A 26,345-nucleotide genomic window follows, 5' to 3' on the forward strand; every position below is an offset into this window, starting at 1 on the left:
GGGGGAGGGTAGTTGCTAGGAAGGGCCAATTAAAATCAAGACAGAAACGGGGGGGGGGGATGGATTTTTAGATTTTAGATATTTAGATTTACAGTTCCTCTCAGGTGACTGTAACTCTAGGAGATCAGCCTGGATTTAAATAACCATTGTTAGCATTATGGCTTAAGGGTTAGTTCTTTGTACAGAGCTGATTCAAACACTGGAAAACTGAATGCTACAGCTCCTCTCAAGATTGTACAGTTTTCAGATATCTGGTAGAGGGTTGGATATTTGAATCTTTGCTGCATCTCAGTTAAAAACTGCCTGTATATGGAAAGCTAACACATCAGTGAGAAATGTTCTAGTCTGCTTTTTCTACAACACGATATCTTTCCATCTGTGGGGAACTCTTATGACAGAGAAGCATTCAGATGTAACATCCCCTGCCCCCTGCAATCTGAAATCTGAAGACTTGTCCCTTGTCATAATGTGCACATAGCCTCTGGCCGTTTGATTTGAACACAGATGCCTGCATGGCTCAGCGATTCAGGTTGTGCCAGCACCAGGATTATAGGGATAAATTGTTTATTCTTTTTGCAAAAATTCCAATTTTGCCTTCAGGTTCATGAGCGAAGGACCATGAACGGGAGTAATGAACACATCAGTATGAAAGAAAGTTGCAGTTGTGAAGCAGTGGCAATAAAGGAAATTAGTGTCTTATGAGAAACTAATAGCCTTTCCTATTAAAACCCCACCATATAACATCTTATTCTGTAATAGAAGGAAGACTAAAGTGATGAGTTCTCTGCTCCTCTTAATTAACATTCTATCCCATTAGATTTGCTTCACTGTTAAGTTTCATTTTGTTGGTGGTTATTATGCCACTGTGTATTAATAATAGCACAGGAAGCTCCAAATGTAGGGGGTATTAGCAGCCCAAAAATCCATCCTACAGCTACTTTCCAAATAACAAATGTTGAGATTGCTGGCTACAGTAAAATGGGGGAAGACAAGTTTAAGTGTTCGCATAACTACTAAACCTAAAATCACACACCCAAACTCAGTGAACAATTCTCAGGCTTGTATCCATATGCTGAAGTGCCAGCTTCTAAGTTTTAAGCACTGCTACTGGAATTATCCATGTATTTTCCCCTAAATGCTGAAAGACATCTGTTCACACATCTGGCAATATTTTCTTCGCCTCCATAGCACTATTGTTTTTGGGGGGTTTTGTTTATCAAATAGATCAATTGGCATTCTCTGCAAGCACCAAAGGTGGTACACAATTTCCCAATTCGAAAAACCAACCAGCTAAACTTAGAATAAAACAATATGGCAAAGAACCAATAAAGCAATTCAAAATGCATTGGAAAACAAAATTAATCAGCAGAAACCACTCCAGCGGTTTAATTTTAAAAATATCAAATGGTTTTGTGGAACGATGGACACCTCTGGGCAACTAGTCCCAAATCTGTGGTGTTCCCACAGAGGTTCAGTGTAAGGCTACCCCAGTTTTCTACTACAAGCTTATAACTTACTTGTAATTTACTTATCTTTTACTAGGTCTTGTAGAAATGCATTCTGGGATTTCCTATGGAAGTTTAAGGCAAGGCCAATATACCTTCATGGCCAATCCCTGAAATAAGCACTACCACATGAAACCTGGAAGTATACCAAACTTACTCTGAAATACTGAAGCTCAGCAGCACGAATTGGTGTGGGGAGAAACTTGCATAGCCAAAGCATTGCAACAGAGAATATCTTGTTTCCAGTGGCCATTATGGTGATAGTAGGAGCCGCTATTCTCATTAGCTGGGCCTTTTTTGTAGATATTATCCACCTTGCAGTGTGAGAAAATGCCAGCTGCTTCCTCTCTAAATGTCCATATTTGAGGACACTCTTAAAGTATCACTATATCTAATTCTCAACATGGCCCCATCTGTGGCTACTTAAATCCAGAGACTGGGGCTATGGACAGACAAGATAGATATTTTTATAAACTGAGAAAAGCCTCAGATTTGCAAAATAATGCACAACAATGCACTGAAAACTTTAAAAAAAACCTTGGGGGGCTAACCCCCCCCCCTCCCAATGATAGAAGCAGTAGCTTTGTGACATGAATGCCCTCAGTGGAAGCTTCTAGGCAATCACTACAGTATTGCCAGCCTTGAAGACTTCTTTTCTATTAGTAAAAGCTAGGAGGGAGGGCCCTTTGCAGAGCTATTTTGGCCTTTGAAGGAGTATTCATTGGGGCCAGGCTCACCAGCAACCAAGACTGACTTGATGCCACACGACTTCTGTGACTTACCCAAGCCCAGCTGCTCGCTGCTATTCAACAGCAATCACTCCACAGAAGTAGTGTTTAGAGTTTCAGATTGGGATCGGGAAGATCCAGATTCAAATCCCCACTGTGCTGCAGACGTAGGGTGGCCAGGTCTCACAATTCCTGCGGCGGGGGGCACTTGGCTCCTCTTCAAACTTTTCTGCCCTGTGCATGGCGTGATGACATTACTGGTAGTGATGTCATCACACTAAGGCCATCACGCAGTGACGCTTTAGCATTCTGGGCAAAAACTCTATGGTAAACATAGTCTCCCCCCGAATGCTAGAGTGTTGCCGTGCGACGGCCCCAGCATCATGCCATCACTACCGGTGACGTCATCATGTCAGTGGCATCCCGTAGGATGCTGCTGTTCAGGGGTGGGGAGGATTGGGGCCTCCAGAATTGGGGGATCCCCTGCCCTGACCAGGGGGATAGCAACCCTATGCAGAAGCTCACTGGGTGATTCAGGGCCAGTCACACACTTTCAGCCTAACTTACATCACCAAGCTGTTGTGAGGATAAATGGAAAAGAGAATTATGTAAGCTGCTTTGGGTCCCTACTGGAGAGAAAGGTGGGATACCCTCGGCGGAAGGGCGGGGTAAAAGTCTAACAAACAAACAAATAAATAAATATATGGAAGAAAGAAATATAGCTGAAGATGGCGGGGCCAATGAAAGGTGGGTTGGTTTGTTAGGTGGGATGGTGAAAAAGAAACTGGGAAAGCTGGAGGGGGCTGTCAAGAGGAGAGAAAGATGAAATAGAATGGGCAGGGGATATAGAGGAAAGTGAGGTAGCCCCCACAAGTCCTTGAAGGTTCCCCACCATGCAGCTGGGCCAGACTTTCCTGGGTACAGTCTGCCAGAGGGAGGGAAATCAGGAAGGTTTCGAGTCAGATAAAGGTATGTCGATTGGTGCATGAGAAGCAGCGAAAGAAGCAGGAAAAGGGCTGCCAGGAAGAGAAAGTAAATAGTGGGGAAGAGGATACAGAGGAAAATGAGATCCTCTTGTCCTTGCAAATCCTCCACTTGTCAGTTTCTAAACTGTAATTGGGTTTATCTCCAAGTCACCTGATCCCCTTTCCACAAACAAACAAGCAACCCAGCTTTCTTTGTCCCAGTAATTCTGTTCTTTCTCAAGTGAGTGTGCAGGAATCAGGTCCTCACTTTGCTTTACTCATTTTTTAACAACTAAACATTACATAAGGCCACCTGAATCCTCCAGTTCCCTTTGCAACAGTGCACCTTTCAGAGAACACCCTTCCTGTGCCACTCTCTTATAAATGATAGGCAGCAAAGTAAAAGTTTCTGCGATGAAGAGTGCCCTGGCAGCAGTACTGAGAACTTGGTTGTTTTATATATCAGGCAGCTCTGTTGTGTTTTCATTGTAGTTACAAGGATTTGCCTGCCCAGAGAACTGAGTTCAAAGCACATATTGATAACCACTGCAATTTAGTCTCCAGTTACTTTTGTCTAAGGTCTCTGGGGAGCCCTAGTGCATCTAAACATTAGTACGATCAAATGGAAAGAACAGCTCAGGGTCTTGGATCGATGCAAGCCAAACTACTCATAAGACCTCATGCCAAAACCTAGACCTGTGGGGGTTAGACGTCTAGCTTTACCATGTTTAAAAGGAAACAGGTTTCCTTTGCTTCTGTGTTGTTGACCTTTCTCTTTTAAATTAACTTTTTTTTTAGTTCTTTCCTTTCTCTTGCTTACTGTTCTCTTTGATGAGAGCCTGTGTTAAGCTGTAGTTTGGGTCATAAAATCGATCAGGAAAACAACCCGGTTCACTAAGACTTGAGTTGCAATGTACCCATTTCGCACATTACAGTAGCATTGTGGGTGCTGCGTGGGGGAAAAACACTTGTTAGAAGCAGTTCCCAAAAGGCTTGGATCAATTTAAGTTTTGCCAGTGACCCCAATCCCTGCAACTCCTCTGCAAAGAGACATTTCTTATTTTACACAACTGGCTTCTCAAAGCAACTTGAAGGGGATCATATGTCTAATAACACAATTGGCACCATTGCAACAGCTTGAAAAAGCGGTCCTGGAACTACACAAATTGTGGTGCACAAGTCAGTAATACCCACTTGGAAGTTAACATTATTATGCAGAATCCAAGTCATCAAAGTTGCGGTGGCTCCAGATACCCTAAGAGGACATTGTGCTATTTCATTTTAAAACAACTTCATGTAATTAATCCCTTTGTCATGCTTCAGACATATTTGAAATAATGTACTTACTGCCAAAATCCACTTTGATGTTTCGGGAGTGGGGACAGATCAGTTGGGAACATTTCTTTTCACAAAGCTCCATCTTATCATATGGACCATTCAATGGAAACTTAACACTGTTGTGGAGCTCATCAATAGCATTGGCATGGGAATGGTCTGTACTGGTGGAGTGGAGTGTCATTTCATATCCCCACAAACTATCTTCTTGAAAGTGTAACACACACACACACACACACACACACACACACACACAGTGCCTACTCTCTTCCCAGGTCAATAGCTTCTCCTGCCAGAGGGATCCATGGGGTTGGATCCAGGCTAAATTTTCCAATGGCAAAGTAGAACTTCCCTGCTTCCACCCTCCCATTGCAGTTCTCTGGTCCCAATGAAATGCTGATCCTAGGGGATAAGGGGCCTGGAGGAATTACTTGAGGGGGGTCTGTAGCAAGAAGGAGAAATCCTTGGAAACTGTCAGTGTAGTTTGGATCTAACCCATAGTGTTTTTTCCTGACAGCTTATATTGCAGGAGGAGGGAACTGAAGTCTTTAACAAAACAAATACCACAGAGTTTGGGGCCAGGAACCATAAAATAAAACACTTTTGGTGAATAACCCTCAGTATTGCCTACAGCTTTAATCTTCAAAGCATTCTGGTATATCTTTGAGAGGCAGACAGAAATGTCTGCATTTTACCAACATGCAGAGGAAGTGGTGACTTGACTGAGGTCACTAACAGGATCACTGTCAGAGCAAGGGTGTGAGAAGTAAAGTCTTGCACTGGCATTAGTCTCATAAACAATATTAAATCATGCATTGCTCAAGCTTAAGTATATCTACTTTCAAGCTGTGTAGGACAGAGCCAAACTCTTATAATTGTTTACAGAGCAAGTATAGTGCAGTAGAATAGGATGGGGGAGACCCAAGTTCAGATCTCTATTCACTCATAAAGTTCACCTTTGGATAGTCACTGTCTTTCAGCCTAATCCACTTCACAGGTTTCTTGTGAGGATAAAACAGGGATACCAGGTATACTGTGTTGAGCTCCTTGGAGGAAGGGCATTGTGAAGGAACAGATTTGCAGGCCCTGTTCCTCGGGTCCCAGGAGGCCAGGAAAACTCCATGGCTGTCCCAAGCCTCTGCTCAGTGATGCTGTCCTTTTCTCTTATTCCTAAGGGTACCAAACTTCTTTCTGAGTAGTAACTGCTACCACCAACTGATCTGAGACTATCTCCTGCTAGATGGATTTGTACACCTAGCACTGTGTATCTTTGCAGCCTTTGGCTCTACCTGGTTCCCGCATCACTTGCTTCACTTGTGCTAGCTAATGCAGGAACTATCTCTTGCCCTTTCACACTTCTCAGAGTTAGGACTTCTCCCCATTGTCTCTTGACATGTGATCAGGAATGAATCTCTAGGTAAAGACTTAGTCCTCCATAGCCCAAGACATAAGAGGGCACCTTCCTCATAGCCTGAGAATTTATAATCATCCCACTGAGAGTCCATCCCCCTCTGGGGTAAGTTTTGGACTTTTTGTCTCAAGAGGCAGAAATTACTATCTAGTCTTTTGGCTTTCCTAATCTCTGACCCTTTAGGTGTAACAGCAAAACAAGCTGTGAGATGGATCCAGGTAGTCAGCCGTGTTGGTCTGAAGCAGTAGAACAAATTTAGAGTCCAGTAGCACTTTTAAGACCAATAAAGGTTTATTCAAGGAATGAGCTTTCATGTGCAAGGCACACTTAAGCTCATGCCTTGAAAAAATGTGCCTTGCACACGGAAGCTCATGCCTTGAATAAACCTTTGTTGGTCTTAAAGGTGCCACTGGACTCTAAGCCTGTGAGATGGTAAACCTTTTGTTCAGTACTTAAGTACTCTATGCTTGGGCATTGATGATTCATCCCCTTTCCTTTTTCCAGGTTCAAGTTTGCAACCCAGTTCCAACTCATAGACAGTATGGAGTCCCAAGGGTTGAATTACTGTAGCGAATTTGAGGGTGGAGGGCATTTCTCCGCAGGCAGAGCAAACATACAGTAAATAGGATTTCAGGGTCTGATAGCCAACCAGTAGCAATGCCAGATCCTGAGTTGTATGCCATCCTGTTCAGCAGTCAGCTTTGAAGGAAGTTCCAGCTAAACATAGTTATGACTGGGCTAATAATGATTGGACAGTAGTTCTTTCTTGTTAAGAGGATCACCTGTGCTTTATCAGTTTCCTCTGACTGTGCTGGGGGGGGGGCTCTGTTGTTAACATCCTTCCATCTGCACACATCTTTAAGCCTCAGTGTATTTTTCCCCAGTAGTCTTTAATATGAATTGCTGCTCCATCTGAAGTAAGACTGCAGCAGTTTGTGTAGGAAGCTTAAAGCAAATGACTAGATAAGAGAGCATTTTTTAAAAAAACAACTCACCTTTTGTAGCTCAGCTAACCTACTTACAAGGACATGAAATCTCCTCATTTGTGCCTCTTAGCAAACTTTACAATAGGATGACCTAGCTGAGGAAGTTTTCTGATGTGGCGCTCTGTCCTACCGCTAGAGGAATGTGCTTCAAATGATCCGAAAAGTAAATGTCTGGTAATGAAAGAAAGTCAATATATGGCATATAAAGAAAGGCAGCTAGGTTAGGACATCTCTGAACTGTGCAATAAGAAAACATCTCTAAAATGTTTCCAAACTATATTGGACAAAGCGGTGGGAGGGGGAGCTTTCCTGCACAGAGACATGTCAAAAGGGGGGGGGGGATAAACCATAGTCCTCATAATGATTGGGAATTACAACCAGAAAAAGAGGACTGGAAGGAAGTTCTGTGTCAGGGCTGGAAAGTGCATTGGGTACAGTTGCCAGCCTCCAGGTGGGGTCTGGAGATTTTCCAGAATTACAACTGATCTCCAAACTACAGAGACCAGTTCCCTTGGGGAAAAAATTGATGCTTTGGAGAATATGGCATTATAGCCTGCTGAGATCTCTCTTCTCCTCATACTCTGGCCTCCCAGGCTCTACATAAAAATCTCCAGGAATTTCCCAACATGGAGTTGGCAACCCTAGCTCTGGGATCACTTTAATGAATGATATGGGACAGCTAGTGTGGCATAGTGCAAGGATATCAAACATAAGGCCCAGGGGGGAGGAACTGGCCATCCAGGGCTCTTACCCAGCCTGCAAGCAACTGGTATGTATGGAAATGAAAGGTACTTCCTCTTTCATGGTATCCCTTGAAAAAAACCTAGTCTTGCATAATCATATGCAAGACTAGGGCTTTTGTGGGTTCCCCAGAAAATCAATTGTTTTTGTTTGTATTTTCAGTAATATAAAGTTTATATCTCTGGTACCTGGTGTTACTTTTTATGGCACTCATAGCCCAGCCCAACAAAGTAACATTTATATCAGATCCAGCCCTCATAACAAATACGGTTACCAGCCCCCAGGTCCCAGCAAGGGTTTCTCCACTTTGGGGGGCTTTGATCCACTGCCAGCCAGCTGGCTGGCAGGGGAAACTCCACCCCCAAACAGAGATGTTGTCGTACAACATCCCTGACATGATGACATCACTTCCGGGTGACATCATTGCACTGGGGACATTGGGTGGCGATGCTCTGGTGTGGGGGCAAACTCTATGGTTTTGAAACCAAAAATCCCATAGAGTTTTGCCCCCAAACCAGAACATCACATGCAACATGCCGCCCGCCCCTGGAAGGTCCCCCAAATTCCCCTGCTGTGACTGCAAGGGGATCTGGCAACTCTAGTGACAAATGAGTTTGACTGGCATAGTGATTAGAGAGGCAGATTAGGATTTAACAGACCCCAGTTCAAATCCCTATTCAGCCATGAAGCTCACCGCATGATCTTGGGCTAGGCATTTTCTGTTAAGCTAATTTACCTCACCTGGTTATCATGAAAGCAAAATGGAGAAAGGAAGAACTCTGAACTCTGAGCTCCTTGGAGGACGGGTGGGATAAAAATATATGAGATCCAAATGCAGACAGCAACAGAGCATTCGGTGGTAGATTAAAGAAAACTGAAGAAAAACACCCTACCTGGCCTACAGTTTATACTATTCCATTTGAAGTTTATACATATTGTTAATATTTAACAGACTGTGCCATATGAATGTCATTACTCTCTAAGTAATGAAAGGCAACCAAAGTGAGTAGGAAGTCACTGGAATTGTCTGATCCTGAATTTTTGCGGAATGACTAGGATGGTGCACAACAATCAGTGGGCAAATTTCTAGCATCCAAATGTTGGTTATCTAGTATATATTTCATAATTAGTCTTTCTAAATCTCTTAGAGTTTGACTTTGCATAAGAGTCATGCTCATTTATGCTTTCTTTCTAACTTTCTAAATATTACAAGCCATGCATTCACTGTTTGTAGGTGTTGCTCTCCTATGTCACACAGTGGAGAGCGTAGGGCAGCAGCCATGGCAGCACAAAGGTCTATTGTCTGGAGGTCAGGTCAGGTAAAAGTGGAGGAAATTTGTAGATTAGTTGTAAGATTGATCAGGAGCATTGAATGAAAACAGTAGGATTCTAGTAGACTGACAGAACCATGGAATTGCAGATAAATGAACTCTAACCAACTTTACTGTCTGACAATCCAGTGGCAAAGGTTATGGAGTTTTACAAGAGGTGGAGTGCAAACTCTGATTTCCAATTGAAAGCTGAGTCGAGGCACAATTAAAAGCCCATTTGTGAAATTTCATGAGACTGGATTAGACCAAAGGCTAAGAAACTTGGTAGGGATTAGCAATCAGGGACACTGCATTAGAAACAGCCCCTTGAGACTCAAAAAAGCCCAATATTTCTCAATATTTCTGTACTTATGTATTCTACAAACGTGCCCCAAAGGGCATCCCAAATGGGCTCGGTTTCACTAGTAACATTGAGATTATACTGTCCCTGAAGTTAACCCATCCAGATATCTTTGCCTTGGTTAAGCCTCTCTCATACCCAACCCATTCTCTAAAAATGAGCAGTATTGAGTTCCAGTGCACACCTCCAGTAGTGGTAGAGGCCATTCTTGCCATATATGGCTTCCAAATGGCCAATGTGGACTCACACCTGATGCCCTTCCATGGAGGTGGAGCAATTCTCATCCACTCCCATTCAACCTCAACCAGCCTGGGACACTTTTTTCAGTTAGACACGTAAGAATATACTGGGGGAGGGCTTAATGTATCCTTCTGTATTTATTCTGTTCTATGAATCTTAAATTCATGCTTTCCCTTGCTTTCTCAGTTGGGTCTGAAAGTACAGCTGATCATGCTTTGAAAAGTCTCCAGTAATCAAAGCATCTTGCATTCTTCATTATGGTCCTATGCGCAAGGCTGCTGCCATCCATTGGCTCCTAACATTAGCAAAGTCCAATGGCTTATTAAGATCTTGCTGATTCATAACCCCTCTTTATAACATGCAGAAGAATCACCCCTGCTGTTTTTATTCTGTGACATTTCTTTAGTATTCTGTACTAAACTTTTATTGCTTGACAAATTGTTCATTCATTTACTAGAGCTGGTTACACCCTGCAAACATTTAGTACTTTATGCAGTCCCAACGAAAAATAGTTATCACCTGCACATTAGCAAATTAATGCCAAAGTGCTCCCATATTTGAGGGGATGGCTACTCCTTATTGTGAAGGAAGACCTGGGAATACACATGAGAAATCTGCTTATACTATGAAAGCTAAATCCTATGAATGCAAACAAAGGAGTACTCTTCATTGAACCCTATGGGATTTACTTCCCAGGAAAAAAAAATGCATAGGATAAGGCTGTACATGATTTACAGAGTTATAAAAGCCCTTTTTAAAAGGATTAATGACTGTGCAAACCATTGCCAGGAGACTTAGCCATCCCACTATTATTGGTTATTACTAAAGATTGGATAACTGAGGGTTGTGTTTCATGGACTTGATTCCCAACTATAGTGTTATGAAGAGTTGCCAATGGATCTCCCAGTGCCTTCTCCAGTTTCCATCCTACCTGTTTGCCCTTATGCTCTCCCCTATAGCTTGCACTGTGCCCTGTGGAATGTGCTTTGCCCCTACTGGAGAGTCATGGAATGATATACCAACCACCCTGTTCCTTGAATTGCCTCCTCTGCTAACCACCCTTCTCCTTCCCCCATCCTCCAGTCCTAGCTTGCTGTTCTGTTTCTTCTACTTTCCCTAAATGCAACTTACTTTAAGCATGTATTATTATTATTATTATTATTATTATTAACATCCTACAGTTTTAAAAAAGCTATTTTATAACCCATTTGTCAATCTCAGCCAATTTCTTATATCTTTTCCTATATCTATTTATGACGTACATCCAGACTGCACGTTCCCCCCACCCATATTTATTTTTTCTTAAAAGTAATGAAAATTTGCTTTTTTTAAAAAAAAATTTAAAAGCAAGTGCAAGAGGGAGGGGTAGGTTTTAGTGGCGTTTTTTTCCTGCCCAACATTTCCATTAAATATGGGACTTAACTCCATAAGGAAAAAGAGAGGGAGAGAGAGAGGGAGAGAACTATTTCCAAATGATAAAAGTGTCCCCGGACTGCTTTGTCTGTTCCTCCTTTTCGGTGTGTGCATCTGGTTTGTTCATCTTTGAAAGTGTGTGGAATACTTTTTTATTTACAAACAAAAAATATTTAAACCCAAGCAGTTGTTCTCTTCTCCCAATAAAGTGTGGGGTTTTTTTCTTTTTTCTTTTCTTTTTTAAGTATGCCTCTTTTTATGTCATTTCTTTTCGATCATTGGATTACTATTTTAGATTTGGTTTCTTCCAATCTAACAACATAAACATTATTGAATTGTTTTCTGAATTTCCCCCCCTCTATCTCCCTCTTTAAATAAGGGAGTACCTCAACTGCAGAATCCTACAAATGTACTTTTTTAAAAAAATGGCAGACCTTATAATTAAAAAAAAAGATTACATTTGAGGAGGAGGGATCTCCTACAAAATGCCCCATGCTCTAACAATCCTGGCTGTCTATATCGAAGAGTTTCAAAGTGGAAAAAGGCCCTGCTATTCATAATTTTAAAAGAAACAAAAAAGATGCTGGCCAAGGCCTTGATGGTGAAAGGGAGCTGACTGGAGCTGCAGTTGAAGTTGCTCTGATTCCAATGCATAAAATCTAGTTTCTTTGTTTTCTTTTTTAATCTCTGATTATTATTATTATTATATTATTAGTTTGTATATTTTACTGCTTTTTTAAGTAAGGGGAAATTGAACTGTTCTTATCATTTGAGAACGTTAATGAGACTGTTAATTATTCTTATATTTCTTAGTAATTTTTTTGTAACTTGCATGTTGAAGAAGTTGCAGCTTAGGGTTTGTGAGATTGTCAATGTTAGAGTTCTGTTCTTTCTTTTTGTTGATGGGCATGAATATGCTCATTTGTTTTTGTATATTGCCCATCCCTTCCTTACAGCCAGAAGCTCTAATGCTGCTAGATCACTCCGTTCTGCACTTACATGGACATGGCAACTGACTTACACATTTACTCCCATCATCCTCATCTGTGTAGTACACTCATAGACCGTACACCCCCACCTCATCCACCCAAGGCATCTTTTCTTCCCATAAGCCCCTCTTCACTCTTCTACCTACCCACCCTTTCTTTAGCATCGTTTAAAGTTTTATGTGCAGTCATCCATTCCTTAAAACACACACACTCCAAATTCTAGGGGGAAAAAAACGAAAATGTTTTTAAAAAATATATATCCAATTGATTTTTTTTTTAAAGGAAAAGCATTGATTCTCAAACACCATTAAAGGTGAGATCTGCCGAGCACTGCTTGTGTGTAAATTCCATTCCTTCATGTGGAGGTTGCATTGGAGCAGTGGTTGGGGATTTGCGCCACAGGTAGAGATGTAAGCAAACACAAATTCTATAAAGCGTACTGTTAATTTTTTTAAAAAAAGCTATACAAGAGCTATTGTGAAGAAAATCATAATTCTGAATTTACAAGAACAAAAACACAGTAGGGAAAAAAGTTCTAATTTGTTCTAGTGCAGGATTATTATTATTATTTTCTTTTCATGTTATGTGGTGTGGATGTATGTGTTGTTGCCTCCCTGTATCACCCTTTGTCGTAAATAATTATATTTAAAAACAATGAAAATAATACAAATTTTGATAAAAAAGGTTTTTTTAAAAAAAAGAGGAAAAAAACCAAAAAACAACAGCAGCAAAATAAAAAGCAAAGTTTCTCGAATGTGGCAATTCTGCTTGTCCAAGAACATTCTTACACAACTTTCTTTTGTAAATTTTTCTTTCATGCCAAAAAACATGCGGGCAATTTGTTGATGTAAGTTGACGATATAAAATCAATGTGGTATGCTTTCTTCTGACTATTTGTATACGTACGTTTAATATTCTTTTTTAAACAAATCAATTATGCTTTTAGGTTTTGTCTTTTCTTGTCTCATTTATTTTTTCCCAGTTACCTTGGGTTTGACCTTTTTCTTTTAAAAGTGAATGACTTCTTGTTGTTGTTACTACTTTTATTTAAAAGCTTTAATCTTTGCTGTGAATTTTATTATTTTTTAAGTGTACAGTTATATTTTCATTTTTAATGAGATACTCCTTGATTTATTTATGGTGGTTGTTGTTTTCTTTTTCTTTTTTGCAAGATGTTTGTTTTAATATTGGCTTTTCCAATCAGTGGGTACCTATTGCTAATAATGACATGACTGTACTCTTCATAGGAGGGGAGGACAGAACCAATAATAGTTTTTCCACCTACCACTAATCCCTCTCAAGGAGAGTCCTCTCTTTTAAAGCTATAGCCATCCTAATGTGGAGGGAAGTCTAAGAATGAATCAAGGGAATGATTCCAATGTACTGTGCATCAATACTGGGGGAAAGAATTCTCTTTACTCACCAAGTCCAAATTTCATTCCTGCAAAACAATCTCTACAATTTTCTAAATGTCATTATTGACGATTATCTCCTTGTATTTTGGTCCAGAAGATACTCTCAAGTGCACCATCCTCAGATACAATTTTGCCAATGAATCCAACAACATGACACTAAAAGTCTGAAAAATATTTTTTTCCAACAGCGTTTTCAAGTTCTCGTTGTCCAAGCTCCAGTCCAATTGAGATTTTTCTTTCCTGCATGAATTCCTGTAAAGGGGGGTGGGAGTGGTAATTTCCTTCTGCCAGAACAGACAGAATTTTTAAAGGGTTGGAATTATAGCACAAAGAGAGGAAAACTGACTGGAAGAATGAATGCTAATTGACTAGAAAAAGCATTCACGTGATAGTAGGAACTATAATTACCGCATGTAGATAAAGTACTTATTTCTTTTAAAAAGTACTGATGACATATAGTAAAAATAATTGTATTTGGTAAAGAGGAACATATCAAAAACCTTCTACATGTAGACTTCAGGCTGGTGTAATTTAGCTGTTGCACAAGGCTGACAAATCCAACCCAAGCTATTAGATGTAGCAGTGATGGGATACCTATAAACAATATTTTCTCCTTCCACTTCTTTCTATCTACGTATAAGATAAATCTGGATGTGGTTTTGATTTGCACAGTATGACTTCTCCATCCTCTCAGCCTTAATGAGGCTTAATTTGATCCATATGAAGGTAGCCAGGATCATATCTACATGTGGCCATATCTCATGATCTTCAGAAGCTTCAAGCCCTGAACACCTCAAGCATGTGACTGCTCAATAGTTTTGGCCCAGTGAACAGCAATACACATCTAAGCATAACCACAGGGCAAAGGGGAAAAAATAAGGCCAGAGTATGGAACAGCATATTTTACAGCTTATCTCTCTGTCCAGTGTCCCAGCCATACTTTTAAACTTTGAAGCTGGGAGAAATCCCTGTCCATGAATACTGAAGGAGAATGGTGGATCAGAATGGTACAACAGCTCCACATTTCATGGTGATAAGAATGTGCCAACCATCCAACTACATTCAGTATGCACCCCTGACTCCCTCTAAGGTTTCACTTTGTCTAGTCAAATATGGAAAACATTATAATCAGATTAAGGTAATCTTCTGCAATGAAGTGTTCCTTTATTAAACTTGGGATCAGTTATGTTCATTAAAATTCAAGGAAAAGTTTCAAAACCTGTTGAGAAATGGACAAATTGCCAATGTTTTAGCATTAAAATTGCACTGCATTAGACTATATATTCCCAACCTTAAGTGATTATTTATGTGTTTGCTTGATTAGCTAAGACATCCCATATAGGCATGTTTACTTGACACATTGCTTCTATCTAATGTATAATGCCATTATTCATTGTAAAATCGTATACGTTCCCAAACACCAGATAGCTTATGATTAACCTTACAGGTCAATATGTATCCATGATTCCTACATAGTAAATTATGAAGAAGCACAGTTCTAGTAGGTTCCATCCCCAATGTGGATATTGTAGCTGGTAAGAACAATTATTCCTGCTCCATGTTTCATCTGGTTTGCTTTCTATCAGGGAAAAAAGTTACTGGAAGATGAATGCGCCAACTACTGTCTGGGAGTCTAAGCAGTGGAGAAGGTCTTCCTTTGGATTTACCTCAGACTCTGCATCCTGCAGTTCCTGCCAGTAAAGAAATCCGAAATGTGGAATTTCTGTGGATATCCTATAGAGCAGAACAACAGCAAAATCCACTAAAATCAAAGGAGATGTTTCACACATCTTAAGGCTCCAGAAATACAAAACTCCCTGAGCAATGATATCTTGGTTTCAGATTTAGAGTAAAAATATGAAGCCTGATGTGGGCTAAATAACTAGCATCCTTCACTCTAGGATTCCATACTTTGGAACGTCACCTTTCATTCAATACTTTCAAGATGGATGAGATCCTATTGAGTATATGTGGTAGCAAGGGCCTCTTTGGAAAGTAGCCAAGGGATCAGATATCTATCAGTCAGTAGGGAAGGCTGTCCATGATCCCTTCCTTGTGGTATCGCCTGTCAGTTTCAATTAAATGAGCTAGGAAACAGGCAAGAGAATATTAAAAATGATCCTTTGCAAAGACAGCTTCATATTAGCATCAGGTTTCCCACAGCTCAAGGTCTGTGGCTGAAAGATTTTTGCTTTGTTGCCCGTAACAGACTGACAAGGAAAGAAACCTCTGGAGGATTTTAAAAATTCAATCTCCTTTTCTTCAAGGGAGAGGGGAGTATGAATACAGACTTGAACTTGGGGTGGGGTTCTTTGTAGTTCTTTTCCAAAGCAGAATATTTTCTCACCAAAGCACCCCTGATTTGGAGTACATGGGAATAAACATAAAATGCCAACCAGAATTTTTAGAAGTTGAAATACAAATAACTGAGATGAAGGTATGCTATGCTGGGACTTCTGGCCGGCATTTAAAGTCTTTCTATCACATCTGGAAAAGGTAGAGAGAATGTTGTGCATCCCTTTATATTCATCTTGAAACTTCGAAGAATGGTCTGTCAGAATTCTTTTTGTAGATGATCTCCCCCCCCCCATCCTCCCTGCATTTTTTCATGACTGGCAAACCAGTAAAACCTTCTTGACCATAAAAAATAAGCATTGGAGAGGATGCAGCTTCTCATGATTTGTCCACAACATCCTCACAGTTCAGAAAGGCTCTTATTAAATTTTCAACACTCCATCTATTCCAGTGCCAGAGGGCCCTTACTGGAGATCAGCCCCAGAGGTATGAATTATATATCTATAAATACACTCATAAAGCAAAATGCAGGGCAGCATTCAAGGCTAAAGAAGACCTATTATGTCTCCAGCGATCGTGCTAATTTAAAGGAAAGCAGAACCCTATCAAACAAGTATATGTCCCAGATTTTCAAATACTGACTGTAAAGAATACGGAGTGCTTATGCCAAGACGAAGGGTGGAAAAAAGAAACCCCACAGCAGACCTTGGGCATTTTTGTTTTCCTGGACTATTGTTTTCCACCAGGCAGACCTCAATCCGCTCCAAACTGATTGTTCATTATATCTGTTGCATTTTTTATCTGGCCAAATAGAAGCTGATTCGGCATCACTAATGCAGCAGAAGAAGCCATTTTAACTGCTCCTTTCTATTTCATCCTGAAGCACTCTGTTGTCAGCACAAATCATTTCAATAAATGTGTGACCTTCTGCTGGGAGTACAAACCACACAACGAAAGGGAATGGGTTAGATTTAAGATTATAGTTAGAACAAAACCTGGAAAGGTTGTCTTCTGAAGGATATTAAAACATATTCTGAATTCTCAGCTCATTCTCTACACACACACACACACACACACACACACCCTTTCCTTAACTCCTTCCTCGAACACTCATGTATAAACACTTTTATCTCCATTTGCCTCAACAGGAATTAATTAAATAGATAAGAGTGGCTTTCATCCAAAACTCTCTGGGATGGCCATGCAGATCCTTGCTGTCTGACCACCATGTGAGTGTTAACCCTACTGTGAAGTGAAATGCAGCAATTGCTCCTGGCAGGAGACCCAAGAAGCCATTCTCTTAGTTCTTTCCTCCTTTTCTGGGTTGTGAATAAATTAGGAGGCCAGGATACTATTTTTGCTTGTTCACTTCAGGTATGAAATGTTTAATATCTGCTTTACACATCACCTGAGCAGTGTGATTGTTCCTATAATACTGTGCTCAGTTCCATCCATGTGGCTTAGGGCTGCCAGCCTCCAGGTGAGGCCTGGAGATCTCCCACTTTTACAAGTGATCTCCAGCTGACAGAGATCAGCTCCCCTGGAGAAAATGGCTGCTTTGAAGGGTGGACTCTATTGGCATTGTACCATGCTGAGGCCCCTCCCCTCCCCAAACTCCACCCTCCCCTGGATCCACCCCCAAAGTCTCCAGGTATTTTCCATCCCAGACCTGGCAACCCTAATGTGGCTAGGTCAGTTATTTTTACACGTTACCAGAGTTATCTGGAATAGATGAAGAGGAAGAAGCATCAACCACCATTCCACTAACATGGGTGGTTGTTAGGCAGACCATGGACTTCTGCATGAGCTGATGCTTCACATGTAACACTTGCACTCCCACACTTTAACAAAACCCCTGTCATATCCAATTATCATAATTTCTGACAACCATATCTTGGCCTTGACTTATCTGGTTCCTGTGGGGAAGAGTCCATAATAGGAGTGGAAATATCCCCCTCTCCACTGCTGCCAAATCAGGGCAAAAACTCTTTTACCACACAGAAGTGTAAGATCCTGTCGCTCAGCACTATACTGGGGGTCTTCTTAGGTAAACTTTCTTCAGAACAAACATTATGAAACAAAGAAGGGAGAAGAAAGCCTTGCATTGATCCCACCTATAAAAAGCCATAAATAAAACCTGGCCTGGAGCTGTCCCAGATTATGCTAACCAACCAGGAACCATAATAAAACATGCAGTAGACTTCTGAATGTTATAAGAGGCCTGGAGCTAAATTCACAAGCAGTAGTTTCACCACCCAAGTCTCCAGTTGTGGTGGCACTTGCGTCACAGCCTGGTCCTTTGCATTTGATTCTCTCGACCTCTCCTACCAGTTTTTCTTACGTCCATCCAGATGCTGCTGTTCATACTCTGAATAAATGAGCATTAAGAAGACTGACAGAGCAGAGTGGAGAGAACTGGATCTGTTAGGGAAGGCAGTGCACTTTGTTGACATGAGTGAGTCTGACATTTTCCCTCATTTGATGTCAAATGAAACACAAAGAAAATTCTTAACCATCTATGTCAGTGCTGAACCATGGGTCCCGATTCAAAGCAATGAGTTTTTCCGCTTGCTCTGCAACAGGTCCTCTAAGGTTGCCAATGTCCAGGTGGACCTGGACTTCTCCTGGCATTACAACTGAATTCCAGACTACATATATCAGTTCCCCTGGAGAAAATGGCAGCTTTGAAGGGTAGACTCTGTCACATCTCACCCCTGCTGAGTTCCCTCCCCTCCTCAGACTCCACCTTCACCAGGCTCTGTCCCCAGATCTCCAGGAAATTCCCAACCTTGAGCTGGCAACCCTAAGAGGCTTCTCTTCCTAGCGCAGCTCTCAGAAGTCAGAGATCCAGCCATCCTTCCGATGGAACATGAGGAGATATAGTGGAAAGTGGAATGGGTCAAACCACCCATGTGCATATGTTGAAATTGTCTTTGGATGTTTGCTCAAAATATGTATATTTCTCCTGGTATGTTTCTCTTAGGGATGACTTCTTGGCTTCTCCACCTACAAGATCTCTGTCATTCAGAAAGGCTTTGTTACATGGTCTGCCTAACAACCACCCATGTTAGTGGAACGTGGTTGTTGTTTCTTCCTCTTCATCTATTCCACATAACTCTGGTGATATGTACAAATGTTCCCTGCCATTCTTGCCAACAGCACATGGTCTGCCTGTTAATAAGAGTCCTGTGTGAGGTCTTGCTTAAATATATTATTATTCCCTATTAGATTAAAACCAATATTTTAAAAATACCTTCTGAGATTGCTTTTATACAATGCAGTCCTAAGCAGTTACACCTTGATAAGTCCATTGAAGTCAGTGGGCTTATAAAGGTGCAACTGTATTAGTACTGCTGTTATAAAGGCATTTCTAAAGGCAAGGGGGGCCCTTATATTCCGGTGCACCTTCTTTCCATTTTTCTGGCTGCAAACAATTTCAAGGTAAAAGGAAAATAACCATTGAATCATGCTTAAATACAATAGTTCTTACAATGAAAGTATTGCTTTTTAGAACAGAAGCTTTCACTGTTCTTGCAATCAAGAAGGAACAACAACAACCAAGTAGATGAGAGTAAAATAACTAAGATTATTTTTGTAGAAAAGGAAAGTTGCCTTTTGTACAAGCCTTGGATAGGCTGATCAGCTGCACATCAAATCCATGTATAGGCAAAGGAGATTTTAACAATCAAGGCACTTCAGATGCGCAATTAAAAATTGACGAACTTATGACTCCAGTTGTGTGTCACAGATGGCATGGTAGATTTGCAGATGAATGCTATTATATAATGGTGACTGCACTGATATTAGTAGCACAAAGAAACACTATCAACACTCTTGACAAATCTTGACTGATGTTCAAGAATATGAATTCCCCATTGAAAAGGTAGTGTGATTTCATATTAACATTTTCTGATTTATATGCTGTACCACCTCTCTTCTCCAATTTCCTCCCCTAAAACTATGGCTCAGTTCCATTTTGAGAGAGTAACATGAATACGAATTGTCCGAAACACATTCTAGGAAGACTGGACAGCCATAATGAAAGTGTGGACAGAAATAAATCCAAAAAGAAAAGAATTATGGGTCTGTTGGTTGTGGAAGATGAAGGAAGCTCGTTTGAACCCTCCCATCCTCAGTTAGTATTGGCTTTGTTCTTGTTGAGCCCTTTAAGATTATTCTTGGAGGGAAAGCTTGGGCGTTTCCCAAGTGTTGTCTCACTGCTCAGAAAGAATAAAATCATTATAATTCAATAAGCCAGAAACTCCAGTCCCAGACATTCCCTATATATTCTCTGAACAAATGTGCCTGTGTTTTGTGGTCATGCACTAAATTTTCATAGTTATCCAATGTGTGTATGAAGCAAACACAAATTCAGCTTCACATGGATGCCACACATACCAGCAATATCAGAAAGTTGCTTCTCATTCGGTTTAGGGCCTAGAGCACATTTCCAAATACAAGTTGCTTCTCATTCGGTTTAGGGCCTACAGCAAATAAACGGGCACATTTCCAAATTCAATACCCAGTTCCCCATTTGAAAACATTTGAGTAAGTGCCATCAAGTTGATCACCACTTTGGAGTCAGGAGGCAATTTTTCTCCAGGCCAGTTTGGGTGGAGATCCTGGAGGTTTTTTGTCCTCTTCTGGGAGTAGAATAGGGGGTCACTGGCAATGCTCCTTTAAGCTGTGGAGTCTTGTGAGCAAAAATTCTACTTTATGAGCTACTGGCATGAAAGTTGTGAGCAGGTGATTTGGTTACTGCCTAAATTAATTTGCTCTGGAGCCTTCCTTCCTGAGTATGACAAAAATGTGTGAGCTGGAGGCTAAGAAACTGTGAGCTAGCACACACTAATTCAGCTTAGAGGAAGCACTGGTTGCAAGGGGGGGTTCTATGGAAGGTGAAGCAGATGTGGCTTGCCATTGCCTTCCTCTGCAGAGTCTTTCCTGGTGGTCTCCTATACAAGTACTACTTGTACGACCCTACTTGGCTTACAAGAGCTGATGATATCAGGCTATATCATACTACCTTCCCTACCTCCAGCGTTTGAGTACAGTCCATTAAATACACCTCCTTTCTTCCAATATAGCTTGAATGCATAAGACAACTATGAACAGACTATCATATGAATCCTCTATTAACACACTTTTCTTAACATCTTAAACCAATGCAACATTCATTTCATACTGAAGTAAACTCCCTCTTTACTTGGGAGTAGCACATTACAGAATTAGATTTTTTCTGATCTGTTTCTGCTCTGCTCCATTTGAAGATACTATGCAACATGTCTTTAAGGGGAAAAATCATAGCTGAAGAAAACATCACAGCACAGAGGCCTGGGCTGTTCCCTTACAAAGCAAACCTCAGTCTGACTAAATGTCACCATTATAAACATGCATTTCACCAAATGTTCAAAATATTTCATTAAACAGAAACATTGAGAGTATCTTCAGAAACCAAATTATATGGACCAAAACACATTTAACAAAAGAGGGTGGATCTGGCCTCTCCTGCACCAAAGCAAAGGTGGGTGGGAAGGCTACAGAGGGCCCAGAAAGATGGGTCCACTGGAATAATTAAGGGCAGAAATGCTGCTTTTGCATTTGATATGGTGAATTTAACATCCGATATAGATATAATCAAGGTACTAATATTATTTTTTTCTTTTCTGTCCAGGAGGTGAATTAGTTATCCCTCTTCTTGTAGAAGACCCTTTAGATATCCCTTCTATTGCTACTCGTGCACCTTTCATTACACTCCCCACTACCTTCCGCCCCCTCCTCACCATTATTGAGACCACCAAAGATTCCCTGTCCATGACCTCTGAGGCGGGGTTACCTTGCTTGTCGGACCAAGGCAGCGATGGTTGTGATGATGATGGCTTGGTGATATCTGGGTATGGCTCAGGGGAAACCTTTGACTCTAACCTACCCCCTACTGATGATGAAGATTTTTACACCACCTTCTCCTTGGTAACAGATAAGAGTCTTTCCACTTCAATCTTCGAAGGTGGCTACAAAGCACATGCACCCAAGTGGGAATCCAAGGACTTTAGACCTAACAAAGCCTCCGAAACTGGTAGGACTACTACCACATCTTTGTCCCCTGAGCTGATCCGCTCCACAGCTTCGTCCTCGACTGGGATGGTGCCCAAATTGCCAGCCGGCAACATGAATAACCGTGACCTCAAACCCCAGCCTGACATAGTCTTGCTTCCGTTGCCCACTGCCTTTGAGCTAGACAGCACAAAACTGAAGAGCCCGCTAATAACTTCCCCCATGTTCCGTAATGTGCCCACAGCAAACCCCACGGAGCCAGGAATCAGACGGGTTCCGGGGGCCTCAGAGGTGGTCCGTGAGTCGAGCAGCACAACGGGGATGGTCGTCGGCATTGTGGCTGCTGCCGCCCTCTGCATCCTGATCCTCCTGTACGCCATGTACAAGTACAGGAACAGGGACGAGGGGTCCTATCAGGTGGATGAGACGCGGAACTACATCAGCAACTCAGCCCAGAGCAACGGCACGCTCATGAAGGAGAAGCAGCAGAGCACAAAGAGCGGCCACAAGAAACAGAAAAACAAGGACAAAGAATATTACGTGTAAAAAGTTTTCTTATTTATATATATAAATATATAAATACTTAATGAGATATAACTGAATCAAAACTGTTACAGCTAACGAGATTGGGAGCTACAGTTTGTGGTTAAAAAAATATTGAGAATAAACATTTCAGCTGTGACTACTAAGCTTTCAGTCATCGCTTGGAGTCCCCAAACTCTGCCCTACTGTATTATAAAGCACACTTAGTGTTCTGAAGAAGGTGTATGCAGCATCACCATGTTGGCGGACTTTAAAGCCTTCAGACCTCCTCCTCAGCTGAACTTTTCTGCAAACGCAGAAGACTCCATGGCTTACTTGTTTCGTATCTCCAAGTGAGTCTTTAATGATGTTCATGATCTTTGACTGTACGCTATTTTTTTTCAGTTTAATTATTTTAAAAAATAACAAAAAAGAAAAAGAAAAAAAATGCAATGTTATAAAACAAAAGCAGAACAACTGATCTGGCCATGTCCAGCCTTCGTAACATTTTTCAAGATGTGAGGGGGAAAGCAAAATAAATGGTTTGGGGTTTTCATTATCTTTTTGTCTCAGTTTTTTTTTTCATTTTCTGTGAGCTTTTTCGGGGAGAATGAGCCAGGACATAATTCAAGAAGAAATGTGGGGGGAAATTTTAGTAATAGAGACTGTTGCCATATATATGAACTCAAGTTCTACCCATGGTGTTCGCTCTACATATCAGGTTGTGTTGTCTCTTGAATCTGTTGTCTGCAGTAAGTTGTTAACGTAACTTTTTCTTTATAAAAATGTGATGGAGTGGTGGTGGTGCTGAAAATGACAACGAAAACATTGGACACCCCCCCCCCCAGGATCTGGCTCCAGTATTCTAACTGAAGTCATAAAGAGATAATATTGGTTCTTCTTTGACAGGGGGAAGGGACCCCTGGTTGTATTTGACTACTATTTAGTATATAGTAGCACAGCTAAGCTATAAAAAGTGGACTTAGACCCAAACAGACAAACAAAATTACTTAGCCATTCTGAACTGAATAGACAAAGCAAGAAAAAAAATTAAAGGAGCCATTCTCTGGGTTTTGGCTCCTTGGCTGACTGCAGTGCATGAATGCAAAAGATTTATTGATAATCAAATTAATAAAGTGTTAATACTGAGTTCAATTTGTGACACAATGTCACACAAGCCAAAAACATGTCATAGAGGAGTAAAAAAATAGGGGTGTGTTTGTTTTTTTTAAATCATGAAGGTATGTTTCATATGTAACGATTTAATTTTGTAGATTGACATTTCTGATTCGCTGTCCTTACATTTTGCCCTAGTCTCCTTTTCCCTTCTCTTTTTATATGAAAGAAGATAAATCTAAAAAGTCGCTACGACATACAGAAATAAAATAAATTAAAGGAGCTTATTAATAGTATAATATATATAAATATATATATATATACACAGATATATTTATCATGGTATGTTTGATGGGACGACTGGAACAGAAATGCTGTTAAAGTCTTAATATGAATTGAGAATGTTGTAAAGAAAAAATGTTTTTACAAAACAACAAAAAGCTAAACTTTGAAAATGTGAAGAGAGTGTGCATTTAAACTTTGTCACAGTTATCTGTGTCAAAAAGATTTTAAGGAAAAAAAGATTTTGTTTACATATTTTACTACAATTTTTTTTTGGCTGGTGTAATTTCTAGATGGGTACACTGTTGTACATAATGCTCTGAGGTTTCATTAGGTTGTTGATTCTATTCAATGTACTTAATCTTGATTATTGGTTTTTTAAAAATCTTCTATTATTTGAAAGAGAGCAACTTATTGTACAGGAAAAACATCCAACAGGGGGTTTTCTTTGGCCACAAATATCATGTGCAAAAATTGAAAAAAGAAAAAAGAGAGACAGACCGAAAAAAAACACGCAGATTGTTTAGAGGACTCTGGCATATTAGAAATGTACAATTTTCTATGTACAGGTGAAATCTAATCAGCTGTTTAGGTTTAGAAATCTACTCTTGCTGGTGTTTATAAGTCGCATGAATCTTTGACTTTGAAGAAGTGTTATCCAATGCACACACGCACATGGGAACAAAATAAAAGCAAAGGTAGCCTTCTCAGATGGTTTGAGGAGAGGCTTTCCTGGCGAACGAATCTTTTCAGTGTGTGTGAGGGTTTTTTTTTAATTTGTAATTATTTTTTACACTACAATGGGGAAAATAAAATAAAGACAGGTTTTTAAAAAGGTCTGAAAGCACGATTTTAGACAACCTAACTGGCTGAACATATACGGAGTTGATTATATCTCGATGTATGTAAAAGATTGCTGCTGTTCTTGGAGTCTTGGAGTCTTGTGAAATGATTTTCTGCTTTCTTTCTTTACCTTTTTTATTTAGAAAAAAACCATCTTTCTGTTCCTTTTTTAATTTGTTTTTGGCGTCTGTTTCTATTGGACAGTTTTTTGGGAAGATGTGCATTTCTGTATGTGGGCTTCTACCATATCCCTGTTGTTTTATGGACAGAACCTTGAAGATTTTCTTTAGCATTAATGTGTCGTTATTGCTTTTTTATTCCCTCCGCCCCTTTCTTTCATTTTTCCCCCCTCCCCTGTTCTTTTATTTTCATAAATGCCTTTTCGTTCAAGGATATGCTTAGCAATAAAATGTTCTTCCCAAAGCCCTGAATGTTGCTGTTACTTTCTTTTCATAGGTGGAAAGAATATACAGATAAAGCTGCCTTGTCAGCTGAGTCAGACCATTGGCCCAAACAGGGCCACTGACTGGCTCTCTTGGGAGGTCTTAAAGAGAGACCTTTTCCATCTCTTCTGGCTGGAGTTTTCAGAGTCTAAATGTGCAGTCCTAGGCAGAGTTACTCCAGTCTAAATCCAGTGAAATCAATTGGATGGAGTAACTATGGGTAGTATTGCTCTATTAATCTGAGGATTTCTGCATGCAAAACAGGGTCTACTCTATACTGAGCTGAGGCCCCGGTCATACGGGCCAGATAACGCGGGGGGGGGGGAGGTGTGGCTTTTCACACTGACGCAATTTAACGTGCCAGAACACGATCAGACGTGGCAGCAGCAAATTGGGGTTTTGTTTGTCGGTGCGTGTTTCCGGCACACGTCAACACGGCGAGAGAAGCATGCTTGAGCGATCACACGTAGGTATTCCATCGATGGCCCGTAGCAAACCGTTTGCTTGTAGGCTTTCCCGGGTATTTTTTAACTCCAGATCTTCGGGCGGATGCTACGGGTCGGCAATGGCTGTGCTACGCTTGCCAGATGTGTCCTTATGATCACGCCCGTATACTCCGCCCGACATTTGTGCCTCTCCCGCGGCAAATCCTCCATGTGACCGGGGCCTGGGTCTCTTTTCCTTCCAGTGGTAACAGACTCCTACATAGAAAACAGAGTTTTTCTGTTTTTCATAAGAATAGGGAAATTCCATTTTATTTATCATCTTAGTACCTTTGAAGTAGCTCAGAGAAGGTCATGTATGGCATTATCCCATTTGGTTCTCACAGCAACCCTTTGGAGAAGGCTACGCTGAGAAGGAAGGAGTTGCCCACCATCATGCAAAGATAGGTTAAAATCACTGCTTAGCCAGGAAACTGTTTGCTTTACATCTAAGTCAAAATATGTAGCCACACTGTCCCAATCTCCTTAAAGCATGAAAGCCCTGTTTAAGGTTGTGCAGGTAAACTCCGTTAGGGAGGCTAAAATTATCTTCCAGGACAGCATTTTAAAATCAGAAAGGACAGTAAATTAGTTCATATTGAAATTGGGGAAATGGATCTTAAATATAGCAAAGAGGAACCAATAACAGGCCAAATGCCAACTTTTGGCCTTTACGTCAGCTAGAATGTTGAGACTATAGTAATTGAACAGAGCAGACATTAAAATTAAAGGCTTGCAAGAACCCATTTTCAGGTGACTTCAGCTCAAATAATATTGAGGTCCAGCTGGGTTGCCAATCTCCAGGTGGGGCCTGGAGCTCTCCTTGAATTACAACTGAACTCGAAACCACAGAGATCAGTTATCCTGGTGGAAATGGCAGCTCAAAAGGGCAGACTATGGAATTACATT

The 26,345-nt window shown here is 40.8% G+C and overlaps 1 protein-coding gene across 1 annotated transcript in view; it reads left to right on the forward strand.

The window, feature by feature from the left end:
* Positions 1 to 22,294, forward strand: part of NRXN3 (neurexin 3) — a 1,635,269-nt gene extending 1,612,975 nt beyond the window's left edge. Inside the window, exon 22 of the mRNA XM_015418345.1 lies at positions 21,369 to 22,294. Coding sequence (XP_015273831.1) covers positions 21,369 to 22,294 — 926 coding nt within the window. The remainder of the gene's footprint in view (positions 1 to 21,368) is intronic.
* The last annotated feature ends 4,051 nt before the right edge of the window (positions 22,295 to 26,345 follow it).

The sequence above is a fragment of the Gekko japonicus genome, unplaced genomic scaffold (genome assembly GCF_001447785.1).
Source record: "Gekko japonicus isolate JY-2015 unplaced genomic scaffold, Gekko_japonicus_V1.1 scaffold3, whole genome shotgun sequence".
Lineage (NCBI taxonomy): Eukaryota > Metazoa > Chordata > Lepidosauria > Squamata > Gekkonidae > Gekko > Gekko japonicus.